This window comes from Trachurus trachurus (assembly GCF_905171665.1).
Source record: "Trachurus trachurus genome assembly, chromosome: 16".
NCBI classification, from domain to species: Eukaryota; Metazoa; Chordata; class Actinopteri; order Carangiformes; family Carangidae; genus Trachurus; species Trachurus trachurus.
In genome coordinates, this window is record NC_139902.1 from 25924302 (window position 1) to 25949296 (window position 24995).

General features: G+C 41.2%; 3 protein-coding genes across 3 annotated transcripts; 2 read left to right on the forward strand and 1 right to left on the reverse strand.

Annotated features, from left to right (window-relative positions):
* Positions 1 to 1374: 1374 nt before the first annotated feature.
* On the forward strand, positions 1375 to 10861 carry LOC310999770 (cartilage matrix protein-like; the record flags this gene model as incomplete). The annotated part of the gene is made up of 14 exons (XM_083990324.1): positions 1375 to 1541; positions 2072 to 2644; positions 2756 to 2878; positions 3685 to 3810; positions 4825 to 4947; positions 5064 to 5186; positions 5446 to 5568; positions 6150 to 6272; positions 6536 to 6658; positions 8172 to 8294; positions 9173 to 9295; positions 9386 to 9796; positions 10149 to 10301; positions 10755 to 10861. The coding sequence occupies exons 1-14, from the start codon at positions 1415 to 1417 to the stop codon at positions 10859 to 10861; spliced, it is 2481 nt and encodes an 826-aa protein (XP_083846450.1). The 5' UTR covers positions 1375 to 1414.
* Positions 10862 to 12481: 1620 nt separating this feature from the next.
* Positions 12482 to 20663, forward strand: LOC310998958 (uncharacterized protein). The gene is made up of 4 exons (XM_083989230.1): positions 12482 to 12780; positions 16243 to 17292; positions 19006 to 19056; positions 19335 to 20663. The coding sequence occupies exons 1-3, from the start codon at positions 12693 to 12695 to the stop codon at positions 19050 to 19052; spliced, it is 1185 nt and encodes a 394-aa protein (XP_083845356.1). The 5' UTR covers positions 12482 to 12692; the 3' UTR covers positions 19053 to 19056; positions 19335 to 20663.
* A 652-nt stretch (positions 20664 to 21315) lies between these two features.
* On the reverse strand, positions 21316 to 24779 carry LOC310998749 (2-iminobutanoate/2-iminopropanoate deaminase-like). Its single transcript, XM_083988933.1, has 6 exons — positions 24641 to 24779; positions 23847 to 23952; positions 23685 to 23739; positions 23505 to 23573; positions 22224 to 22279; positions 21316 to 21750 (listed from the first exon to the last, which is right to left on the reverse strand). The coding sequence occupies exons 1-6, from the start codon at positions 24703 to 24705 to the stop codon at positions 21691 to 21693; spliced, it is 411 nt and encodes a 136-aa protein (XP_083845059.1). The 5' UTR covers positions 24706 to 24779; the 3' UTR covers positions 21316 to 21690.
* Positions 24780 to 24995: the final 216 nt, after the last annotated feature.

A 24995-nucleotide genomic window follows, 5' to 3' on the forward strand; every position in this document is an offset into this window, starting at 1 on the left:
GTTTCAGACGGCAGCAGAGCCTGTAGTCTGAATATGATGGGATGGCTCTCCTGGGGACTGGATAAGGAAACAGTCTGTAGTTCTTAGTAGTAAATCACGTTACACCACCTGTGCAGCAAAAACACTGAGAAACCCATGCATATGGAGTTTTGTTGACTTTATATGCTGGTAAATGGGAAACGTGTTCACTCACTTGTTCAGAAAATATATGAATACCAATAAAATCGATGTTGCATGCTGAATATACATGATATCATATCTTAAATGAGCCATTTCCTTTGGCTTTTTTTCCAAGTCCTGTGCCAGCGTGTGTGAAATAAATACAACTATACAACTTCAAATGTGAAATCTGAAGCTGAGCAGGTCAAATGTGCAAAAGGTGAAAGTTCTTCCTATTTATATCCTTCTTCATCATTAACTTATATGTCACCTCATGTCACAGACACTAGAGAAGTTTCCTTCAGCAAGGCACAATTGTGTCCAATTAGATAATAGGACAAGGAAAGGGAATATTACATAATACCACTGCTAATTTACAGGGTAATTTAATTAAAATGCGTCTACAAGGCACAGATGGCACATTTAAAAATAAAGAAGAAATGCCAGCAGAATCCAGTAATAACTTATTTGTACCTGCAAACGTGCAGTAACTTGTGACAAAATGACACTGTAAAATACTATTTACAACTAAATGACACTGGATTTGAATAATGCATTCATAGGCAAATTGACAGGTGTGTGCACTTATAGCTGCTCTGAAAAATCCTGCACAACTTTGCAGTGAAGCATTTATTCAAGATTCCAGATTCTCTTTATTGTCATTCTGCAGAAACATCAAGGATGCAGAGCAGAACAAAAGTGTAAGCATGCAAACACAGATAAATAAGTAAATAGACTCATTAAATACATAAACATACCTATCTATGTCTATATACATATGTTAGACATTTATACAATAAAGGCTGAAAAGATGAAGTGAGTGCACAAGGAAAAAAGCAAGGGGAGGTTATTGCAGAGATGAACCTGATTTGAGGCATTGTACATATGACTTAGGTATTGCGCTTTCAATATGATAGTGTTAGTGGGAACTGTTAGTGGTGTGTAATTGTTGTGTTTAGCAGCCTGATGGCAGCTGGTTATCCAGAAAGATGAAGAATTAACTCAATATAATCAGTAGTTATGAGCCCGTAAATAGTCCTAAAATGAAATCATAATTAGACAATCACTTGATTAACGGGATTGTCTTTCGCTGTTTATGTTCAGAATCCAGATGCAGTTTGAAAAGCAATTAGATGGAAGATAGAAATAACACACTCTCTTGTTTTTGGCAATTTCCTTCCTGTCTTGTTGCAGTTTTGTAGCTACTGTGCTCTTCATCTCTCTACGAACGCTGCAGTTGTCGCCTCCTGTCAGGATGAGGGTCCTGGCCTTTGGCCTCTTCTGCCTGTTCTGCTGTAACGCAGCTCAGCTGGACAGACGCCGTCCCAGACCCCTGAGAGCCAGAGGGAAAAATGAGACCGCTGTCCAAATCAAAGCAAAGGGTAATATAATATATATAATAATAAATATATAATATAAGTAATCAGCTGCATTTCTGTGAGTCAGATTTACACTGCAAAAACTCAAAATCTTTCCAAGAATATTTGTCTTATTTCTTGTCAAAATGTCAAAATTTTAGTCTAAACTAATCTCTTTCCACTTAAAATAAGACTCATCACCTAAAAATTCACTTGTTTTTAGACAGTTTTCACTTGTTTTAAACTAATTTTCAATTGAAATAAGTAGAAAAATCTGCCAGTGAAAGCAAGATTTTTGTGCTTGTAATAAGAAAAAGATTTTTCTACTTATTTAAAGTGGAAAATTTGCTTGAAAAAAGTTTAAAGTGTCTAAAAACAAGCTACTTTTTAATGTGATGAGTCTTATTTTAAGTATAATTAGATTTATTTTGACTAGAAATGACATTTGGACTAGAAATAAGACAAATATTCATGGTAAGATTTTGAATTTTTGCAGCGTAGATAATGTTGTTGGGCTACATTTGATTTTCTTCTTTCTGTGTCTTTCATCACAGAGGCCCCCTGCAAGGCCGTGCCGCTGGATTTCTTCTTCGTCATCGACAGCTCCAGAAGCATCCGTCCCAACGACTACGAGAAGGTCAAAACCTTCATCGTCAACCTGGTCCAGTTCCTCGAGATCGGCCCCGATGCCACGCGGGTCGGCCTGCTGCAGTACGGCAGCGTGGTCCAGCCCGAGTTCTCCCTCAAGACCTACGCCACCAAGGCCGAGGTGGAGCAGGCGGTGAGGAGCATGGTGCACCTCGCCACCGGGACCATGACCGGTCTGGCCATCCAGTACGCCATGGAGACGGCCTTCACGGAGGAGGAGGGAGCGCGGCCAGCGAGCCTGCACATCCCACGGATCGCCATGGTGGTGACCGACGGGAGGCCTCAGGACACGGTGGAGGAGGTCGCGGCTCAGGCGAGGCAGGCCGGCATCCAGATCTTTGCAATCGGAGTGGGCAGAGTGGATATGAACACGCTGAAGGCCATAGGCAGCGAGCCGCACTCCGAGCACGTCCACCTGGTGGCCAACTTCAGCCAGATAGAAACACTCATCTCCGTGTTCCAGTCCAAGCTGTGTGGAGGTGATGATGAGTCCCGTCCGTTTCTCTTTCTCTTTGATTCATTCATGCAAACGTGTCTGATTTAGCCTACTATTTGTTTCGTGTGTTGGTTTTTGTTCCTGCATGTTTTAGTTTCAGAGATGTGTGACGTTGTGGGCCATGAGTGCCAACACATCTGTGTGAGCAGCCCTGCTTCATACAGGTGCAAGTGCAGGGAAGGCTTCACTCTCAACCCTGATGGAAAGACATGTAAAGGTGAAAAAAACTCTCTTTTTTTTAATGTGAGTGTTTTTTTTCTTTGTTTCTTTTTTCTTTTCAGATTTTGACTGTGTTTATTTCTCAACCAACTTGGTCTTCGTTCACTTGGAGCTGATACTTTAAAAAAGGTGCTATATTTGAAGGGATACTTCACTCAAAATCTATATTTCACCAATCATCTACTCACCGTCATGCCAAGGAAGGGTTTGGAGAACTTTCAGAGTCATCAAAACGCTTTTGGAGATCCAGGGGGGGTCCGGCTGGCTACGGATTTTCATATAATGGCGGCGGATAGTGCTCACTTTTGAATCGTCCAAAACACACTCTATGAAACATCCAAATACCTCCATACTGCTCGTCTGTACTGACCCAGGTGTCCTGAAGCCGCCACATGAAGAAGTTGTTTGGAATAAAATAATTTGATCTCTGTTATTAGCCTTATTGTAGTAGGAGCTCCTAGTGGCTCTGTTGATGTTTGTGCGCATGTGCGAGATTTGCTGCGAGATGTTCGTTCGTCGTTGTAAACCATTGGATGTTTAATGTAAACTCAGAAGAACATCTCGCAGCAACTCTCACGCATCTTGCGCAGCTCACTCTGTTTTTTTGGGGGATTTTATCATAAGCCTGTGTATGCAGCACTAAAGAGAAGATGCAGTTAAAACAGATGGAGACCAAAACAGAGCTGCAAGGAGAGTTAATACTGGAGTTTCCTTCATCCAGTGGATAGAAACCCAGCTAGGTTTAATCCTGCTAATTCCGCATTAAACACCAGTTGGATTTGTATCTTTGTTGTTGCTCTGTAGCTGAGGATATGTGTGCTGAGGTGGAGCACGGCTGTCAACACATCTGTGCCAACCTGCCCGGCGGTGGCTACGAGTGTCGTTGCCGGCCAGGGTATGAACTCACCATAGACCTGAAGACATGCAACAGTAAGAACACAACGCTTCTTTTTTCTTCATCTTTCTTTTACTTTTTTTTAACCTCTTTTTTGTTTGTTTTAGTTTAATGCTGTGTAGAACTGACAAACAAAGGATCCTACCAAAATATTCATCACACACATTGTTCAGTTTTATCCTTTTGCTGATTTTGACAACACATACATGCGCAGTGAGGCGAGGACCAGTGGAAACATTAATTCCAATCCATCAAAATGAGTGTGATTTTGTATTTAGTGCCTATCAGGGTGTGAAGTTGTTTCTGTCCATCGAGTCTATCAACGCTGTGACTTAAATCTAAGAAAAAACGACAATAATCTCTTTAGAATAGTTTTTATCTGATGTACCTTAAAGTGTTTAGGGATTAAGGCAACACTTTATAATAAGTACACATTTATAACGCATGAATACTCATTAGTATGTAGTTTATAAATACAGTTAGTGCTTATCAATGATGAGTAAAACATTTTTAACTGTGTTTATAAACTTCATACTAGCCTAATTAGTATTCATGTGTTATAAATGATGAATTCTGTATTTCATGTTTAACTAATAATTAACTTATCATAAAGTACCGAGTATAACTTTGATGGACCTCCAACCCAAACGAGAGCCAACATTCCTCCTACTGGTGATGTCCCCCCCACCCACGGCTGGGAAACAGTCCCTGTTCCCCCTCTGGTGGATATTAACTGATATTAAGGTGGGGGAAGATTTCCTGCAGGAAGTGTGCTTTAGCAATCATTTGAGCAGCTGGTGAAATGTGGAGGTGTATCCAGAGTGTCAGAGTATCGCCAAACCAAAACAAGAGAGGCTGTTCTGATCTTTATGAGGGAAATGGTTACAGATTTCTCCATGAACTACTCTTTTGTCTGTATTGTGCATGTGCATGTTATGTGTTTATCTGAAAGTATTTATCCATCTGAAGTTGAAACGACAGTTACAGAATACAGATGCAGCAGCAGCAGCAACACAAGAAGTAGACTAACTGAGATTGATCTCACTCAGAAATAGATTACTGCGACCTGGGGGACCACGGCTGTGAACAGGACTGTGTCAGCATCCCAGAGTCCTACATCTGCAGGTGTAAGAGAGGCTACGTCCTCAACCTGGACGGGAAGACCTGCAGCAGTGAGTGATGCACAGACGGTTACATAAATTTCCAGTAAAGAACAGGACAAACATTTCACCTCGATAACAAAGCAACAATCTCTGCTCTTCTTTGTTTTGTGTCTGATGTCACCCAGAAATCGATCACTGCGCTGACGGCAGCCACGGGTGTGAACAGGAGTTTATGAACACTGACGACTCCTGTGTGTGTAAATGCAGAAAAGGCTTCACACTCAGGCCTGATGGGAAAACATGCAAGAGTAAGTGTCAGATGGTTTATTCTTTACTTCATTGTTATTTTTTTGTACTGATAGAGCAACAAAAAATGTGTTTTTAAATTGCACAACTTGTGATGAATCTATACATACAACAATATAACATACAGTAGCTCAAAGTATCCATGTTTTCAAAGTCATTTGTCCTTTATCCCATCGATCTCACTGCTCCTCCATCGATTCATATTATAAACAAAACAACAAACTCTTTAATCTTCTTGTTTCTGTGTCTGATGTCACCCAGAAATCGATCACTGTGCTGACGGCAGCCACGGGTGTGAACAGGAGTTTATGAACACAGACGACTCGTGTGTGTGTAAATGCAGAAAAGGCTTCACACTCAGGCCTGATGGGAAAACATGCAAGAGTAAGTGTCAGGTGCATTTTTTCCCTTTTTTAATTCTAGTATTTCTTTGCACTTTTAGACAAAGACATCCGCCACTGCTGTTCACAGCACAATCATGTCTTACTGCAAATGTTCTACTGACCTATTTTGCAAAACAGGATTTCTCCTGTTTGTCTCTGAAGTGAAGCAAGAGAGCAGAATTAATGCAACTAGAATATTAATGTCTTGTGTGTCTGAGGAAATGTAATTAATTTATGATTCTTGGAAAGTTGTGCCTTAGATGTCCTTACAGAGCGGTTCAGAGGATGTACAGTACGTGAGAACTGCTCATGCTCATGAATCTCCTCCGTTTGCGCTGATACAATAGAGTAAAAGGAAGAATTTGGAAGAGTTCAGACTCTTAATGTTGTTCCTATAATCTTTCTGTGACATTTTTATCTTTCCAGTGCACAAATAAAAAAATCATTGCTCCAGCAGCTCAGTAGTTTCTAATGAATTCCTCAATAATCCCAATAAACTGACCACTTCCTGCAGAGATCAGTGCATTTAACAAAAGAATAACCTGTCATCCTTTGTTGCTGTTTGTCTATAATGTCACCCAGAGATCGATCACTGTGCAGACGGCAGCCACGGATGTGAACAGGAGTTTATGAACACAGACGACTCGTGTGTGTGTAAATGCAGAAAAGGCTTCACACTCAGGCCTGATGGGAAAACATGCAAGAGTAAGTGTCAGATGGTTTGTTCTTTACTTCACTGTACTGTTAGAATAAGACAAAAAAAACAACAACAGTATGTTTTTAATTTCCACCCCATGTGATGAATCTATACATACAACAATATAACATACAGTAGCTCAACAATTACCTGTGTTTACTGAATAATTTCTTCCTTATCCCATCGATCCGACTTCTCCCTCATCGATTCATATTATAAATAAAACAACAAACTCTTTAATCTTCTTGTTTCTGTGTCTGATGCCACCCAGAGATCGATCACTGTGCAGACGGCACCCACGGGTGTGAGCAGGAGTTTATGAACACAGACGACTCCTGTGTGTGTAAATGCAGAAAAGGCTTCACACTTAGGCCTGATGGGAAAACATGCAAGAGTAAGTGTCCAGTGCTCCGACAGTAGCCTACGCGTCTTTCATGTTTTGTTCTTGATGAGTGAGTCACATCATGTGCAATGTTGCATGCAGTCCTTGAATGCTACAGGACATATCCAGCATGACTCTGAACACGTTCGAATAACCCAGCCCTTATACCCTACAGTACATGAAGGCATTTTGAAGTTGGTCACGATCAGGGATTCAATGTTCTTTTCTGGCCACTAATACTCTGAAATAATATAACAAAAATAATAGAGGCACTGAATTAAGCAGTAATTTACATAATATAAATATTAATGCAATTTTGCATTGACTGGCTGCCAGGGGCTACAATGTTTATACATCAGAGTGTAAAGATTTCTGATAAATGTTGAATAAATGTAGAAATTCTGACCTGAGGCTTCGGCTCAACCAGTAGGTTTCATCCACCTGGTCGATGCACTCAATAAAACTCTCCTCACCTCTTTTCTCCATTAGATTTTGAAACCCTTTTGTAGCAAGGCAAGTTTATTTGTATAGCCCATTTTTACAAGCAGTTTGTCTCAAAGGGCTTTACACAACATCCTCTGCCCTATAAACCCTCACACCGACTGAGGAAAAACTCCCAAGAAAAACCTTAACAGGGGGAAAAAACGGGAGAAACCTCAGGGTGAGCAACAGTAGCTTTATGATTCAGCATTATGATTCATCATTTGAGGGACAATGACAAATTCATGGCTGTTATATTTAGGTTTTGATTGGACATAAACTGATGGATCTGATTTTGATCACAAAAGATAATTCAGTAACCATTTAATTTATGGGCTGTTAATTAGGTGATAATGCCAAGAAATAGGCTAACAATTAATTGCATCATAATGTCTAAATAGCCTAGAAATAACGGTCAATTTCATAGTAATGTGGAGAAATATAGCCAAGAAATAACAATTGATTGGGTACATAGAAATAGCCCAGAAATATCAGTGAATTACAACTAAGGACTTGGTGGAGAAATATTCTGGCCTTTCCCAAAATATTCAAAGCATGAAAAGCATGTGTAATCTTTTGCCTTTATGAAAAACACAACATTATGAAACTGACTGTTATTTCTAGGCTATTTTTTGACATTACCACGCAATTAATTGTTATTTCTTGGCTATTTCTTGACATTATCACGTAATTAAAGGGTTACTGATAATTCAATCGTGGGATGTAGTTTCTGCTACTAAACTCAACAAATGCAACACACCATTACCATCCTCCTCTGCTACAGATGACTCATTGCAGAGCTCGACCGCTGTGCCCTTGATGTATGGATGTAAACAGGGGGTTGAGGACGCCGCTGACTCATGCATGCGTGTGTTAATTCAGAACACGCTGAGATGTAAAAATGGAAAACTAGAAAGATGGGCATCATTCATCTGCCTCTGACTGATGTGATTAAGATGCAGACATGCTGGGATCAGATGCTATAGGAAGCAGCAGTGAGGAGGATTTCACTTTCTTTACTCCTTAACCTGACTGTTCCCTGCAGAGATCGATCACTGTGCCGATGGGAAACACGGCTGTGAGCAGGACTTCACGAGCACCGAGGATTCCTGTGTGTGTAAATGCAGGGAGGGATACACACTGCGACCCGATGGCAAAACATGTCAGAGTGAGTCCGAGCCTCCTTTTAGACAGATAGTGGATATTGAGCTGCAATAAAAAAAAAGAAAAAGTGATGATCATGTTTCATCAGCATTTTTCAGATGCTTCTCCTTCGCCCTGTTACGTTATCTGCATGTTACATAATCCTGAATGAATTCTGACCCGGATGGGAGGTCAGTGATAATCCCACTGCTCACTAAAATAAACCCTCCCCTCCCCCCAGATTAAGGCAATATTCTGTGTTCATCATGATGACGAGTTCATATCTCCAGATATTTATAACTGGGACATCTCTTGGTTGATAATGCTGATGACCGTGACAAGAGGGTTTACAATAGATAACCACAGGGAAACAATGCGAAGAACACAATTTTTTCTCCATGTTTTACAATTTTTTTTACAGCAATCAATAATTTGTAAAACTCTTGCACAACACTTAGACTCATGGGTGCAGAAGGAAAAAACACAGAAGACACTTGAATGATTTGCAAAGAGGGAACTTTTACTAGTCCAGTCCAAAGTCAAACACAGGTAGGCAGTCGGAGAAGGCAACTAAATCCAATCAGGAGTAAAGCACAAACATCTAAGTCAGAGGATACGGGCAGAGTCAAAAACCAGGCAGGCAAACATGAAGGAACAAAGGCTGGAGAGCATGTGCACACTACGGCTACGATGACAATCTGGCAGAGGAAACACAGGGAATAGATAGGTCAAGACTATAACAAGACACAGGTGTGTGAGAAAAAATTGGTGGGAAACAACAGGAAGTAACGTTGGACAAAATACACATAGATCATTCCTACAAAATAAAACAGGAAGTGAACATACACAGAATATCACATAATTCATCAGTACAATACTGACCAGATACCCTGGTCTCTGCAGGTCTGGATCTATGTCAGACCGTGGACCACGGCTGTGAGCATCAGTGTGTCAGCATCACCAGCTCATACATCTGCAGATGTTTTGAAGGTTTTGTGTTGGCTGAAGATGGGAAAAGCTGCAAAAGTATGATTTTGATTTATTTCATATAGACGATTATCTTCAATATTTCACTTTTATAATGGTATATGAACATGTTTTGTTGATGTGTGGCAGAACCAGAGTGTGGCGACGGAGTCATGGATCTGGTTTTTGTGATCGACGGCTCCAAGAGTCTGGGCCTTGCCAACTTTGAGGTGGTCAAACAGTTTGTAAACGGCATTGTGAGCTCTCTGGACATCTCCAAGACCGGCACACACGTTGGCCTCATTCAGTACTCCACCAAGGTGCGCACAGAGTTCACCCTGAGCCAGTACACCACGGTGCACGGCGTGAAACAGGCGGTGAGCCGGATGCAGTACATGGGCAGAGGCTCCATGACCGGCTCGGCCATACGTCACATGTATGAGTCCAGCTTTTCAACCAAAGAAGGCGCCAGATCGAAAACCCCACAGGTCTGTGTCGTGTTCACTGACGGGAGGTCGCAGGACGACGTCTCTGAATGGGCCACAAAAGCAAAGAATTCAGGTACACACAATTAATATCTAATCTTGACATCCACCCTATCTGGTTTCTTTTTCTTTTTTTTTTATTGTTGATTTTATTGATTTGTGTCATTCATTGAGAAAAGAAAAGAAAAGAAAAACAGTTTCATACAAGACAATAATGCAACTCCTGAATAAAAGGGGGAAGAAAGAAGCAAATGTATGTAGTATACCTCTTTTTTCAAGAAATCCTTTTACAAATTAGATAATGAAATAAATAGAGTAAAATAAATTAAAATGATGGCTGCACACTAGCTATCAGCTCATCATCCTAGTAAATTCCTATAGGTTCAAAACATACTGCATGTCTCCATGCAACATTTATTTTTCTCCAGGGATCACCATGTACGTCCTGGGTATCGGCAAAGCCATCGAGCAGGAGCTGAGAGAGATCGCCTCTGAGCCTGATGAGAAACATCTTTACTATGCTGAGGATTTTGAAAAAATGGGAGAAATTACAAAGAAGCTCAAATCCAGGATATGTACAGGTAAACACACACACACACACACACACACATACACACCACCCACTCTGTCACCACAACAACACAACATTAACTGCAACTGCATCCTCCAAAATCAAGCTGATAATATCTAGAATAACATCAATTTGTTATAAGCTCTTTTCAATGACGCTGTCTTCTTCTTCCTCTGTAAATAAGGTGGTGGTGCATCACTGCCACCTACTGCTGCTGTCATGATCACTTATTCAAAGCACTGTTTATGCAGCAGCTCATATCACTCATTAGCCCTTTCTCCTCCTGTAATCATGTGCACTCCTGATGCATCTCAGCCCACATACTCTGTATTTTCTGCAGAAAGAGACAGGATTAAAGAGATTTAATAAGACCGGGTGAGAGTGAGAAGGTGAGGGAAGATAAAAACTGATCCAAGGACAAGAAGATTTTCTCCTCTCCTTTCTTCTCCTTCTCTTTTTACAGACAAACCTTCTGATGTAAACATGTGCGAGTGTGAGAACGTGATGATGTTTCAAATCCAGGTCGCTGAGAAGCTGAAGAACCTGGTAGACAATAATATCCTTTTCTGAAAAGACGGTACAGTAGACATACAGTTGGCTACGGTTTGTTGGTGAACCCATGCAGGCAGATCTGCAAGTGCAACATGTATGACAGACGGGATGCCTCATTATGCATTGGTGCAAAAATGATCCATGTGTCATTGATGTGGTGTGGCACACTGGAAAACTATGATGGATTACTGGTCCAACAGGTTCAGCACGAGTAAAACGGTGCAATGATGTGAAGAACAAAAAACAAAAGACCTGTTGCAATGCCAAACAAGTTAAATTAAACTGGTTTAGTTTCCAATGAAATAAGATCCATATTATAAAATGATACTTGCACTCAGGATGCAGGTAACCTCCCTGGTTATGAAGGTAAGTCAACAGCCAAGATTCAGTGCAGTGGTAGGATTTAGATCTGAAAAGTAAATTATATCTAAATGTAAAAGTTAAACGTGAAATTACTGCCTCCTGTGTATTTGTATAAATGACATAATTAAATAACTAGTGTTTTTACTGGTAAACAGTGATTTATATTCATCTCTTTGAGAAATTTAAAGGGGAATCTTTGTTTGTAGTCTTTGTTGAAACCAGTTTCAGCTATTGGAGACACAGTTTGTTTGAGATGCCACAAACCACCAAGGAGTTTGGTTGTGAATGAATGTTTCAATCTGATTCTAAAATATAAAAGAAATCAATCTTGAGTAAAGTAATTAGTCAAGTATCAGTTACATTCAACCGCCAGAGGAGTCAGTGTGCATCAGACCACAGGTAAAATGAGTAAAAGTCAGTGCTTTACGTATTTACATCACGATGACTGTCATCTATTGACGTAATAGTCTCTGTCTATGTAACAAAGAGGATTAGGGTTTAAAAAAATCAAGCAATCATTCATCAATTTTAAACAAATACATTTCCTGAGAAGGTTCATTGTGTCTTGTTGTCTTTGTTCATTTGGATGCACCTCGTTCCTTAACACGCCCACTTGAAGCTTTGTCAAAGAAGCTGGAGACACTCGAGAGTCGACTGATGCACAAATAAAAGACGTGAGACATGTCCGTCCCTCCTCTACCCTGCAGGGAAATGTTCACAGGATCCTTTAAAAAAAAAAAAACAAGCTATGCAAATGTAATACTTTCTACAGCAGCTATTTATACACTTTTGTATGCGACATACTGTAATGTATTCAGTTTATTTTTTCACTGTAAAGTTCTTTGTTATGTAATGCAAAGTGAAATAAATACATTTTTGAACTGGAAACTCACAAATTAATTGTTTGAAGCTATATATGAAAGTTTTTTTTATTGTCACAGGAAGTGGAGAATTTATGAAAACTGCTATAAAAAAAACATGAAAAGCAGAAGCAGCAGAGAAAGGACAAACTGTCCATATGCTGCTCTGAACATTGCCACAAGGTGGTGGATCTCCTCCAGAGGGGACACTCCTCTGTAAAAAAAAAAAGAAAAAAAAAAGGGGGAGGACACCCACTTCATGCCTCCTCCTCCCATATGAATAGAGTGACTGTGAGCAGGAAGCAGTCAAGGAACATTCAGCTGTAAGCGGCTGCACCACTGCTCTGGCTGTATGCTCACAACAGATCGTTGTCTGGGGCAAGAGGGCAGCGGGCCATGCATGAACACACAGACGGGGAGATAATGGTGCCCAGCTTCTCTTAGGAACTACAGAGAGCTCAGCTGTCCATGTGCTCACTGCTAGCCGCTCTCTGTCTTTGCTAAAGAAAGAAAAAAAAAAAAAAAGCCACTGGGACTTTTCTTTGCTCCTCAGTAGGCTCCAAGTTTTTTTTTTTTCAAAGTGTGCGTGCGTGCGTGTGTGTGCATCTCAACTTTTTTGTCCAAACATGGGGTGCTCCTCATCCAGTGCACAGACTGTGGATCAAGAGAAAAGACCAGGTACAAAGCCAGAAGAGAGCAATGGAGAAACACTGGGTAAGTAGTGGAAGTTTTAAGTGTTTGCAAATCTTATTATGTGTGTTTTTTAAATGGATAAAAGAGAATATTATAGAGTTTCTGAGTAGTTGCTCTGAAACTCTCAGGTCTGAGTCAGGTCTTGCTTGAGGGGTGTGTGGCTGCTGCTGGTAGGTTTGGTACACTGTGTGCTTTTTCACTTCTGCCTGCACCACTGCAGTGGATTGAGGGAATTATTCATGTTGAGCCACTTTCTTTCTCATCAATGCACTGAAGTGAAGTGGGTGGCTTTTAACTTTAAGCCAGTTGTTTTATGCATGACATCCTCTGACAACAACAACAGCAACAAAAAAAGTGAGCTGCAGGACTCACTGGTGGAATAAAGCCTGAGGAGGAGATGTCCTGTTTTATTCTCCACACTAGAAGATGTAGATGCATCTAAATTGGTGTAATTTTAATTAAAAAAAAAAAAAAAAAGACTGTACATGCAGCTCCTTCAGTAGCACTGTGAAAACTAGTCAGGAGAGTGAAGCAGTTGATTTGCAGCCTGAGGCAAGAGTTGTTACCCGACCTGTTTGCTAGGACTTGATTTTTCCACACACACACTAGAGCTTATTTTCTATAACATCAAAAGAAAGCAACAGCCAGCGTGGCACAGACAGTCTGCTTTACACTTCCAAAGCTTGTGTGCATAATAAAAGTGACTTAGATTAAGATCTGTGTGTGTGTGTGTGTGTGTGTATGTCTGCATGATAAGGAGTGCTTGAAACTCACTCCAGGAATTTGCAGCATCTATCACACACAAAAGATGTAGGTTAACAAAAGCAGAAAAGAGGAGAGGCTAGAAAGATTGATGGCCTCTTTTTTGCAAAAGGCCCAAATGTTTTCAGGCTCTTGAATTCCTCTGCTGGGGGGTGGACAGTAAAAAGTCTGTTTTGCATCTAAACATATGTAATCATGCTCTGTAGGTTTGTTTTGCTTTACATTATGCATGTGTTCTGTGTCTAAGCCTGTGCAGCCACTGACACAGGCCATGATTGTCCATTCATAGGTCCAAACAGCCCACACTGGCACATGGCTATGTCATGCCAGGCACAGCTGCATGTACAGTATGTTCTCACCACACGGCCCCCCCTCCCCTCCCCAAGATGTACTGTAGCTTTGGGTCACCCTTTAATTTACAGGCCACTAATTAAGGTCAAGAAATAGCCAAGAAATAACAAGTAATTGTGGGTAAGACTTTATAATAAGTAGCCTACACATTAAGCATTAAATACTGAATTCATCATTTATAATATATGGATACTCATTAGTATGTAGTTAAACACAGTTAAAATGTGTTACTCATCATTGATAACTAACACTAACTGTATTTATAAACTACATACTAATGAGTATTTATGCGTTATAAATGAAGAATTCAGTATTTATTAATTACTTCTTATAAAGTGTTAATGTAATTGCACAGTAATGGCAAGAAATAGCCTAGAAATAAAGGTCAATTTCATGTTTTTCATAAAGGCACAAGATTACACTCTTTGAATTTTTTGGAAAAGGACATAATTTTTCTCCACCAAGTCCTTGCAATTGTCAGTTACATTCAATTATTTCTGGGCTATTTCTACGCATTCAATCGTTATTTCTTGTCTATATTTCTCAACATTACTATGAAATTGACCGTTATTTCTTGGCTATTTCTTGACATTATCACGTAATTGGCAGTGGTCTGTAAATTAAAGGGTTACCTAGCTTGGATGTTAAGTGTCATGTTGTAATTAAACCAGGCACCAGAGCTTCTTCCTCTGTGTTCATATGCAGCAGCTTCTCCGTCTTCCTCTGTGTCACAGTGTGATGTCTGTGTCAGGACGTTGTTCCTCAGCCAAGCCAGATGTTGTCACCTGGAGAAGCTTGGGGCTCTTTCCAGGCTCTTACATCACCCCAACAACCCAACAAGAAACCCACTTATTGTAGTCTCCTCTGAACGTGGCTGAATGGGAAAGGGAGGTTCAAACCATGCAGTGTACAGTCTATTTAACAAACCAACTGTTTGCCATCCAAGTCGCCACCGGTCCCATCCCCTGCCTGGGCCCCCGTCCACCCCCGACCCCTCCCCCACCCTCTCTGGTGCCTCTGCCCAGCCATGGCACTGTTTTGACTGGGATCTCTGTCATCTTTGGCTGCTAATTCATGTTGACACACAAGTCATCCATGTCTGGGGACGCTGTCGCTGTCTCGACCCAAACACACACTCGGACTTTTCAGCAGCAGCGGCAGCAGCTCTGGCCCAATGTGCAGCAGCAGACAACAGCTTTCTATTCTGCATGATGTTAGGTCTGGTTACAGAACAGGACACTGATGGAGAACATGTTGGGAATCTATCTAAAGGAAGTCAAACAACCTTTCAAGGATTTTAAAGATTGTTCAAAGCACTTCTGCTTTAACATTTCCACACTTTTATCTCAAATGCCATCTAATAATAACAAATAAAACATATTTAACTTCACCCTAAATACTGCACACAACTTCTGTGCTGGGTGTTCTTCCACTGGCTCATTTTCATCGGAGTTGCCAGGCCGTCACATTCCCTTCCACCCATCACTCTCAGCTCTTTTTACTTGCCCCGACGGACAAATAAAATCAGGAAGCTGCAGCGTCCAAACTGTCCACCCAACTGAACCCCTCTGGTTTGTCTCATTTGTGAACAATGTGCCCCCAGTTATCCGTAAAATGAGAATCCACATCAAAAAGCCTCTGTTTCTGTTGTGGTCGTTGCGATTCTTGTTAAACGAGATGGTGCTCTGACATTTGAGTTAAAGTATCCAAACCCACTATTGTTCCATTCACTAGTTTTTTTTCCCCAAGGCTTGCTCGCTCACTGACGCACATGCACACCTATAAGACAAGAAAAATAAAAAGAACAGTCTTCTCTCAAAAGGGCATCAAAGACGTGGTCACATGTACTTTATTTCCTTTGAGAGTGAGTGACATTCAATGTCCCTCAGGCTTTAGACAAACACACAGGCTTCAATAAATCATATTTTCAGCCACGGAAATGAAAGGATGTTTTCCTCAGCACGCACTGTGTGTGCCAGTTATTGCTTATTTCCTATCTCCTGCATTCCTGTGGGTTGAGTCAATAGTCATATGGTTTGGGGGTTAAAGTAATCTGCACTCATAGATCATTGTCATATAAATTGTTATTTATAGTTACCGTATGTACCATGCAATAGTTAATTCTATTAATGTATAGTTTTTGCAGAACTTCTATTGTGCCATGGCAATTCATTCTTGGGTAATTTTTGTGTGGGTAATTAATGTTGTTAATAAAGCTGCTCAGACCCCCCAGGAAGTTTCCAACTAATGCAAATGAGTAAACTTTTAGTTGCTCAGTGTTACAGATTAACAGCAGCTCAACAAACAGATGGAGATTGATTAGTGTGAATTGCCTATAATCAACCTTTGTTGTCCCTGTGTCCCTGACAGCAGTCAGAAATGGCATCATCGCAGAAGATGCACAAACCATCGAGGACCAGATGCAGCTGCCTGTGCAGACTGCTCTACCCGATGACCTGCAGCCGGGAGCCGATGAGGAGACAGAGGCCGTGTTAGTGGCCCTGGAGGCCCAGGAGGACCTCGGCTCCGGAGAGGACCTCCTGGCTGCTGCCGAGCCTGCTGCTGCTGCCCCCGAAGAGCCAGCTCCAGAAGCTGCAGCTGAAGTCTCCGCTGCACCTGAGGCCGCTGCTGTGGAGGTGGTGGAGGCCCCGCCGCCTGTGGAGGAAGTGGCCCCTGTAGAAACTGTAGTGTCCGAGGCCTCGCCTGAAGTTGAAGCCGTGGCCGAGGTCGCTGAAGAAGAAGCCCCTCCACCAGCTGCTGTTGAATCTGTGGCAGCGGTGCAGACAGAAGCTCCTGCTGTTGTTGAGGAGGCTCCTGCTGTGCCGGCCGAGGCCGCTCCTGAAGTCGCCACCCCTGCTGTTGAGCCTGTCGCAGCTGAGCCAGCGGAGGCCCCGGCAGCAGCAGCGGTGGCGGTGGTGGTGGTGGAAGAGGCGGTAACCGAGGCCCCTGCAGAGGTGGCTGCTCCCCCCGTGGAGGCTGCAGCACCAGAGCCCGCCCCAGCAGCACCAGCACCAGAGTCCTCAGAGCCAGCACCGGCACCGAGCGAGGCCCCAGCACCTGCAGAAGCCGCTGAGACCCTGATAGATTCTCAGATTGCTGCAGCGACTGTTCCTGAGATGCCCCCAGCAGCTGCAGCTGAAGAGGTCACACAGCCCCCTCCAGCCCCTGTTGAGACGGCCCCGCCTGCTGAGACACAAGCCGAAGCTGCTGCCGAGGAGGCTCCTGCACCCACACCAGCACCAGCACCAGCACCAGCAGCAGCAGTAGTAGTAGTAGAAACCCCTGCAGAAGTCGCACCAGAGGCATCACCAGCACCTGTGAGCTCGGAGCCCGCGGCCCCTGCAGAGGCTCCTGTGGTTGAGCCCACCCCAGCACCAGCAGCTCCGGCTGCTGACCCAGCACCTGAGCCCTCAGCCAAAGGTAGGAAGCTCTAACACCTCAGGATCAACTCCCTTTCTGATCCAGACAACACTGTGTCAAATACTGAAAGATTCTCAGAACACAATCTATATTAGGATATTTCTTTCAGTTGACAACCTGCAATACTATCATCACAAAGTGAAACAACTAATCAATGAAGGGTGATAAAATAGATTCCAGTATGGCTGCCATCGTTATCAACAGGTTTTATTATGACTGACTTCATTAAACAAGGGATAGTTTCCCGACAACAACCCTGTCATACCAACTGTTTAAGGTGTCATAGCTCATTTTCTCATCTGCTCGTTAAAGCGTGAATGACAGATTGAGACAGTTTTCGGGGTGGAGGACGAACTGAGCAGCTGAAATATTTGCTAAATCTATTGCAAACATGCGTTTGAGACTGAACATGTGCAAACAAGCAGAAAAAGCCGAGCAGAGACAGACTGGGTGATGTGCAGCAGCAGATAAGAGGCGATAGTCCTTCACATGTCCAAACAACTGATCAATCTTCATATAACCAAAGTAAGAAAGACTTTTTGCAACATCAACCCCCCTCAAAGGTGTTGCCATTGGTAACGGAGCAGGTATCCAACACACATACAGTACACACAAATGTGATTAGCAATACCACACTCTCAGTAAATCATTCAACTGTCCTCATACCGAATAAACCTCTCCTCCTCTGATTGGTTGGCACTGACAGGATGAACTGGACATTGTTGAGGCTGAACTGATAACACAGTGTGTGTGTGTGTGTGTGAGCCTGCCACACACACACACACACACACACACACACACACACACACTGTGTAGCTCGTCTTGAGTGTGTTGATTATGGCAGAAACATACTGTCAGCACAACAGCCCCAGTCACGCAACACTCACTCATTGTGCTCTATTGTGAGCTGCCCTAGTGCATGATCATGCTCTGCAGCATCCAATCACAAAAGACAATTTGAATACAATACAGGTCAGACTGGATTCCAGTGATAGGGCAAAATTTTAGAAGAAGAAGAATAAAAAAACAGGGCTGAGCTGAGGAGAAATTTAGGTGATTCATCTCTAATTACTTGGCTTTTTCAGTGGAGAAAGTTCTGCTCAATAAAAACCGACTACTGTTCATTCATTGTCACGTTTTTTAAAGAGCACATAAAGTCACTGCTAAATGTAAATGTGCCTCCACCACTCACAGATCCCAGTTCAGTTCAGCCTGCACCCCCACTCTTGACTGTGAGGGAACATGCTGTACTTTCAGGGCAGCACGTGTGTGCGGCGTAGTACTGGTCTGGTGTGAAGAGACCTTGCATAACTTTTTTATGAGACTTCTTCTCTCTGGAGGCTGCGTTGCTGTGTGCAAGCCAGACCAGTTGCCATCCAACTATATAGTGTGTGTGTGTGTAATTGTATGTATGTGTATGTGTGTGTTTAGAGGGCAGGTCAGTCACTAGCAATCACTTGTAAACCAGTTCAGCAGAACCAGATGTGCTGAAGGAGGAATGTTTAACCCTTTACAATTGCTCTTCAGGCCGTTGGGTCTTTGTTTAGATGATGGTGACGTCATATGTCAAACAGGCTTGATGTGCCGTCAGTGTGAAGGACGACACGACGAGAGTGTGGCTTGTGTTGAATGAAAATGTTATGTATTCATTTCTGCTCACTCTCTTTCTGTGTGTGTGTGTGTGTGTGTGTGTGTGTGTGTTTGTGTGTGTAGTGGAGCCTGCAACAGAAGCCTCCCAGGATACCAAAAAGGAGGACTGAGGTGGTAAGAGCACAACCACAAACCAGACGCAAACCAGCATAAATACTGCAGGAAAAGACTTAGAGAGGAGCCATCCTGTGCATTAAAACCCAGTATATATTATTTATTATATTATATATTGTGCAAAACACTGTACACGTTAACATTTTTTTGTGTAAACTGGACATATTGAATAGAAAAGTGAATTTTGTGAACCACAATCACCAACAATCAGTGCAACATTTGAAAATTAATCTGTCTATTGTTTCAAGATGTCTTCTCCTTCTCTTTTTCTCCTACAGGTGGAAGTACTGTAATCCTCCCAAAAAATAATGAAAACTCCTAAAACTACAAATGCAACATTTTACTGGAAGAGCAACCTGACAAAGTGACCAAACCAACACTTTCACATTTTACAGAATGATCTCATCATCATCAGCTCTCACCAAACCAAATTACAGCAGATTTAGACATTAATAATATGCACGGTGCCTTATAATAACTTGTTGTCTCGTAGGAGAGATCGGGATTTTTCCTACATTTGTAAATATAAAACCTTTATGATGAGTTTTCCTACTGAGATGACCATGAAGTGCCTGGAGCCATGCACGCGTGAGGAGGGGGTTCACTGAATGCAAAGTGCTATGAAAACACTTAGGACAGGTTACATGAGACAAGACAAGGTGCAATAAACTCTGTGAAATCTGTGAACTCTTGCTTTGAGAGATTGTTAACTCATCATCAATGACTATAGAGTGGCAGTGTGTTGAAGTGTAGAGAACAGGAAATCCTTGACTATTTAAAAAAGTAGCTGCTTCTGAGGAATACAAGCCAAAACACAACTGTGAATACAACTATGCAAAGCGATGGAGGTGACACCAAACTGTAGAAGACCAACACCGATATGAAACTCACTTTTTAGAAAATGAAATAAAAAAATCACAGATTTAATTGTTAATACAATTGTATGAAATGTACACATCATTTTAATTGCTGCCTTTATGGATCATCATCGGTTTATTTTAATCCATATAGGAATGACAGTACTAAGTGTTGAGTGTACAGTGCAGTACTGATAATAAGCACTACTGTAAGTCAAATTTATGCAGTCTTAAAAACATGTTTTGATTTCACTTTATTGGTTTACATTGAAAAATTTCATGAATGAAACATGTTGTGAATGGAAATAATTATTTTTAAAAAATACAGATGATCTGATGCATGTGCAAAACAGTGATGACACGAAGATGAGTCATTGCCGATGATTGTATTGATATTATGAGAATTTCCAACCACAATTAAATGCATCATGAGGCCGAGTAAACGCCAAGGGAAACATGCACATTTTTTTTTTTTTTTTTTGCTTTGAGTGAATTACATACAAGTGTAGTGCAGTAAGAGATCACCTAGTAGATGTGATATTTAATTTCTCATTAATTCTACAGGCTGTGTTAAAAAAAAAAGAGTCAAGGTCTTAGAAAATGGTTTAATTGCATAAGATGTGAATGGGAACAAACAAATGTGTTGATAAAATGTCTGATGTCTTTTTTTCTCTTCCACCTCCATCTGTTTCTTTCTCTGTAATATATTCATTCTCTGTTCTGTGATCTTGCTAACCTTTTTAGTGTACAGAATAAAGTTTTACTCACTAATAGGTCGACATCTGTTTCTTTTAATTAAAATGGGCCTGTGTGTTTTATTATATGTGTTTCCAATACCCAGAAAAAAAGGACTGACCTTTAAAAGAGATGTTTTTCATCATATTGCCTCTAGATTGACAAGTTTTATAGTGAAATATGGCCATGACAGATTCATTTTGGAACTATTTCAGCTGCCCATCCATTATATTATGATTAACTCCCTCACAGAAACGGAGAGCCGCCACAATTCAACGTAGTAATGATATTATGTGCATGCCCACAACCACGCGTCATTTAAATTGAATTATTAGTTTGCGTACTGTACAAGCTGCCTCAGCCTCTCTTCTATTCAAAATGAATTAGATAATGTCTACAATGAACTCCAGTGACGTAAAACAGGACAAGAACAATGGGTAGAGAAGGCCTTTCATAATCTATATTAAACCATGTTCCAGGACACAACCCCCCAATAATGTGTTCATGTATAAAATTTCCCATCCTGTTAAAAACCCCGAGGCATCAATAAATGCTAACAGATCCCCATCATAAACTGATGAAAATCGATAATATATATCACAGAGAATTCACAGTGACGATCAAGTTGTGGTTTCATTGAGACGAGGGACACAAATCACCATTACAGTCAATTTAAAAACATTTATTATTGAGTTAGATTTGATCGTCATGTGGAATAATGAGAGAAGATACAGTGTCATGGGTTATGGCTCGTGACAACAGTAATCCTATACAGCAAACAGAGTTTAGTTACTTTTCAGCTATTGTGAGTGAAATATGAGCAAAGAGGATTAAAGATGCAGCGTTGTCTCATCAATGACGATGAAACGGGAGAAAGTGCTCTGAGAAAGTGATCCTCGACATGTTTGTGACAGCAATAGAGCCCTATAATAATCTATAATAAAAATATTTAGTACCATGTTTAATCAGCTCTTCAATTGGTCTACAAAAGAAGGCTTGGAGACTTTTCAGCGATTCCAGTTTTTCTTTATAAACTATATTGTTAGGAAGCGTTGGTCAGAGGGCCCAAGACAGCAACTGCTTCAATCTCAACCAGTCCACCCTGCAAAGACAAGCAGAGAGATTTGACATTTGTTTTGTTTTTTTAAATCGTACATAATGAACATTTCTATGTAAATATGCTTGAGACTGTAACCAAGGCTAATTTCCTTCTCCAGTCCCACTGGCAGGTTGGTGTTCATAAAAAGAAAAGGCAAAAAAATAAGGCAATAAAATAACTGAATACAGGCCAGACATCTTCCACTTTTGTTAAGGAATTAGTACAATGTTAAAGTGCAAGATGCTAAAGTGCTACCTAGTCCTAGTTAAAGGGCTCAGTGCTGCATGTGGCCTCATTTCATATGCTCTTAAAGTGCATAGTGAATTGCACTCTTCCCTATTGCACATACTGGTGTTATTGCACGAGCGAGAGAGAGGACACAGGTTACAGTTTGTATAAATACACCAAAAGATTCAATAGGAAAAGAGCAGCATCAGTCCTTGAAAAAAAGAGGGAAAAAAAGAAACTGTACATACTCTGGGAAGAGCAGCAACCTGGTAGGCAGCTCTGGCCGGGTAGTTGGTGCTGAAGACTAGAGAGAGAGAGAGAGCAGCAACAACACGAGATATCATGATGTTAGGGTAGAAACATGTAAACATATTGACAGGGAGAGAAACAAGAGGCCTCTGGGTGGAAGTTAGAATCTGCAACATATTAATGTGACGTTCACACAGGCAGAAAAACGTGCATGGGTGTAACAAACAACTAATTAAAGGGCTCAGGCAGCCATTAGTCTGATTGGTTTCACCTGTGTTTCCCCTGTCAAGCCACATCATCATCATCATGTGTGCTGTCATTACAATATGCCAAGTTTTTTTGTTTAGATTTCAATTATTACAGCTCAATCCATCATCTCAAAAATGATCTACAATATGGAAATGTTCAAATTCTGAAAAGTATGTAAGCAGCCTGTGGCACTGCTGAGGCCATATCGAAGCCTGGGCTGCTGAGGCTCGTCTGTGTCGCTGGGTGTTTCTCCTCTTCCTCTACAGGATTCAGGTCATGTGCGTTGGCTCCAAGGCCAAACAAGTGGAGTTAGATTATGGTCTGCATTGCAAACCAGTTAGTGGTCGTTTTTATGCGATTCGAGCAAAACTCGATCTGAGAGGAACAAGTGAAAACACCCGTGTGTGTGTGTTCAAGGTGTTATGTTTAAAATCAAAGATAAGACAGAAAAACACAAAAAATCTTAAAGGGATAGTTCAACATTTTGGCAAACTGGCCCATTGCCATAATCCCTATAGTTTTAGGAGTATGTTCGTAACCTTTAATTGTTGGTGCAAGCTATTTTTAGAACGGCGGAGCAGAGCCGCAAGCTGCTCAGAGCTACGGAGGCTAATGGGATTCCTTGGTTTCCCTCATCAAACTCATCAAATACACAATCCAACAACTCCAAAACGCTTTTGTGGACAAGTTGTGACCTGCACGTTCACCACAATATGAGATAATAACAAAACGTTACAAGATGGGAGTTGTTTTCAAGGTAAATTCAAGATAAATCCTGATCCTGGGCACATTCCCACTCAGGATATTAATAAGGCCAGTAGGTGCATGTATGAAAGCAATGACCAGCAGCAGGAGAGTCTGTACTGTACATTGATGATGAATAGATTATGCTGACACCCAGTGGCAAAAACTAGACTACACAACTTAAGTCATCTACTTTTGCTTGTGGAGTCACATGTTATTATGAGTTACAGAGAGAGTCATGGTCAAATATTGAAAAAAACAAACAAACAAAAAACACTCATACTTACACTGCTTGTAAATGTCATTGACATTAGTGAAGTCGTTCATGTCAGCCAGCAGCACTGTAGTTTTGACAACTGCAGGAAACAATCGTGGAGTAGAAGATGTCAAATGATCTACTGTGAGATCTTCTCAAAATACAAAACTTCTCAAAAAGTAAAGTTTAGTTTTTCTTTTTCCATTCTCACCGTTCTCATAGCCACATCCAGCAGCTTTGAGGATTTCACCCATATTTACAAGAGCCTGGAGAGATGAAATATCAAAAATAGCATCAAAAGGACTATAAACATCTGACAACACACTAAACATTTTGTGATGCGCCTGGTTGATTGTGTGAGAGTCAAGTTCACCTGTTTTGTCTGAGCCTGGACGCCACCCTCAACCAACTGTCCACTGGCAGGGTCCATCCCCAGCTGTCCTGAGATGTACATTGTCCGATCCACCACCACTGCTTGGCTGTGGACAAAAAACAGGAGCAAAGAATTAGCTCATTAGACTAAAGGCTGGATTTAAATACTGTAATGAGGTCATTGATATTACAGGAATCATATACACACCAGCAGGAACAGGAAGGAAAAAATAATCTGTATTTAACGTTGTATTGTAAACATTTTAAGAGACTATTCGTGCATTTGTTTCTCTGTTTTATCAACTCCCAGTATTTATCTCACATACTGTAAATCAGTGTTCACACAGAAGCTCTGCACCTTAACCAAAATGTATAATGCAAAGTCAAAGTCAAAAGTCAAAATCATTTATTAGTCTCCCGTGGGAGAAATTTCTCTCGGACAGAGAGCAGTGCTGCTTCACAACAAGACAAAAAACAGTACAAGAGAAGAGCAGCAGGAAAGTACAAAAACATACAGTAAAATCATTAAAGTGCAATATGCCTCAGAGAGTAGTGCATTGCCATAAGGAGTACAAACTACTGCACTAAGAAAGCAATGAGCACAGTCTGCTGTTAATATTAATAGTTTATCCTTTCAATAGTTTACAAAGTTTAGAGTGCAATCCAAAAAAGAAAACTGTACTTTGACCCTTAAAGCACATCTGAGTGACCACTGCTCCACCTCCAGCCACAACCAGCTACAGTGCAACCAGCTGCAACTTTAACTTTATAAATCTGATTCAGAGCTGCTCTCACCTGTACGGTCCGATGGCAGCAGGAGCTTTTGTTGTGTTGACAATCTTCCTGATCAATGAGGCCATTTTTACTGAGAATGTAACAAACCAAGCGACTGAAACAGAGGATCTAACTGTGCAAGTGTCTTAACGGAGAAGAGAAAGAGGCACCGAGGGACGTGGGAACGTCCGTGCTGCTTTACCGTAAATCGCAGTTTAGCGGCGCATTTTGTTTTTAATTTTAGTCATAGTGACGATGAACAGATATATTGCAATACTCAAACTATTTTTAATACTATAATACAAATATAAAACAGAAAATAACTGTAATATGAACAGGAATTGTATTAATACCAGTATATATATTTGTTGTTGCG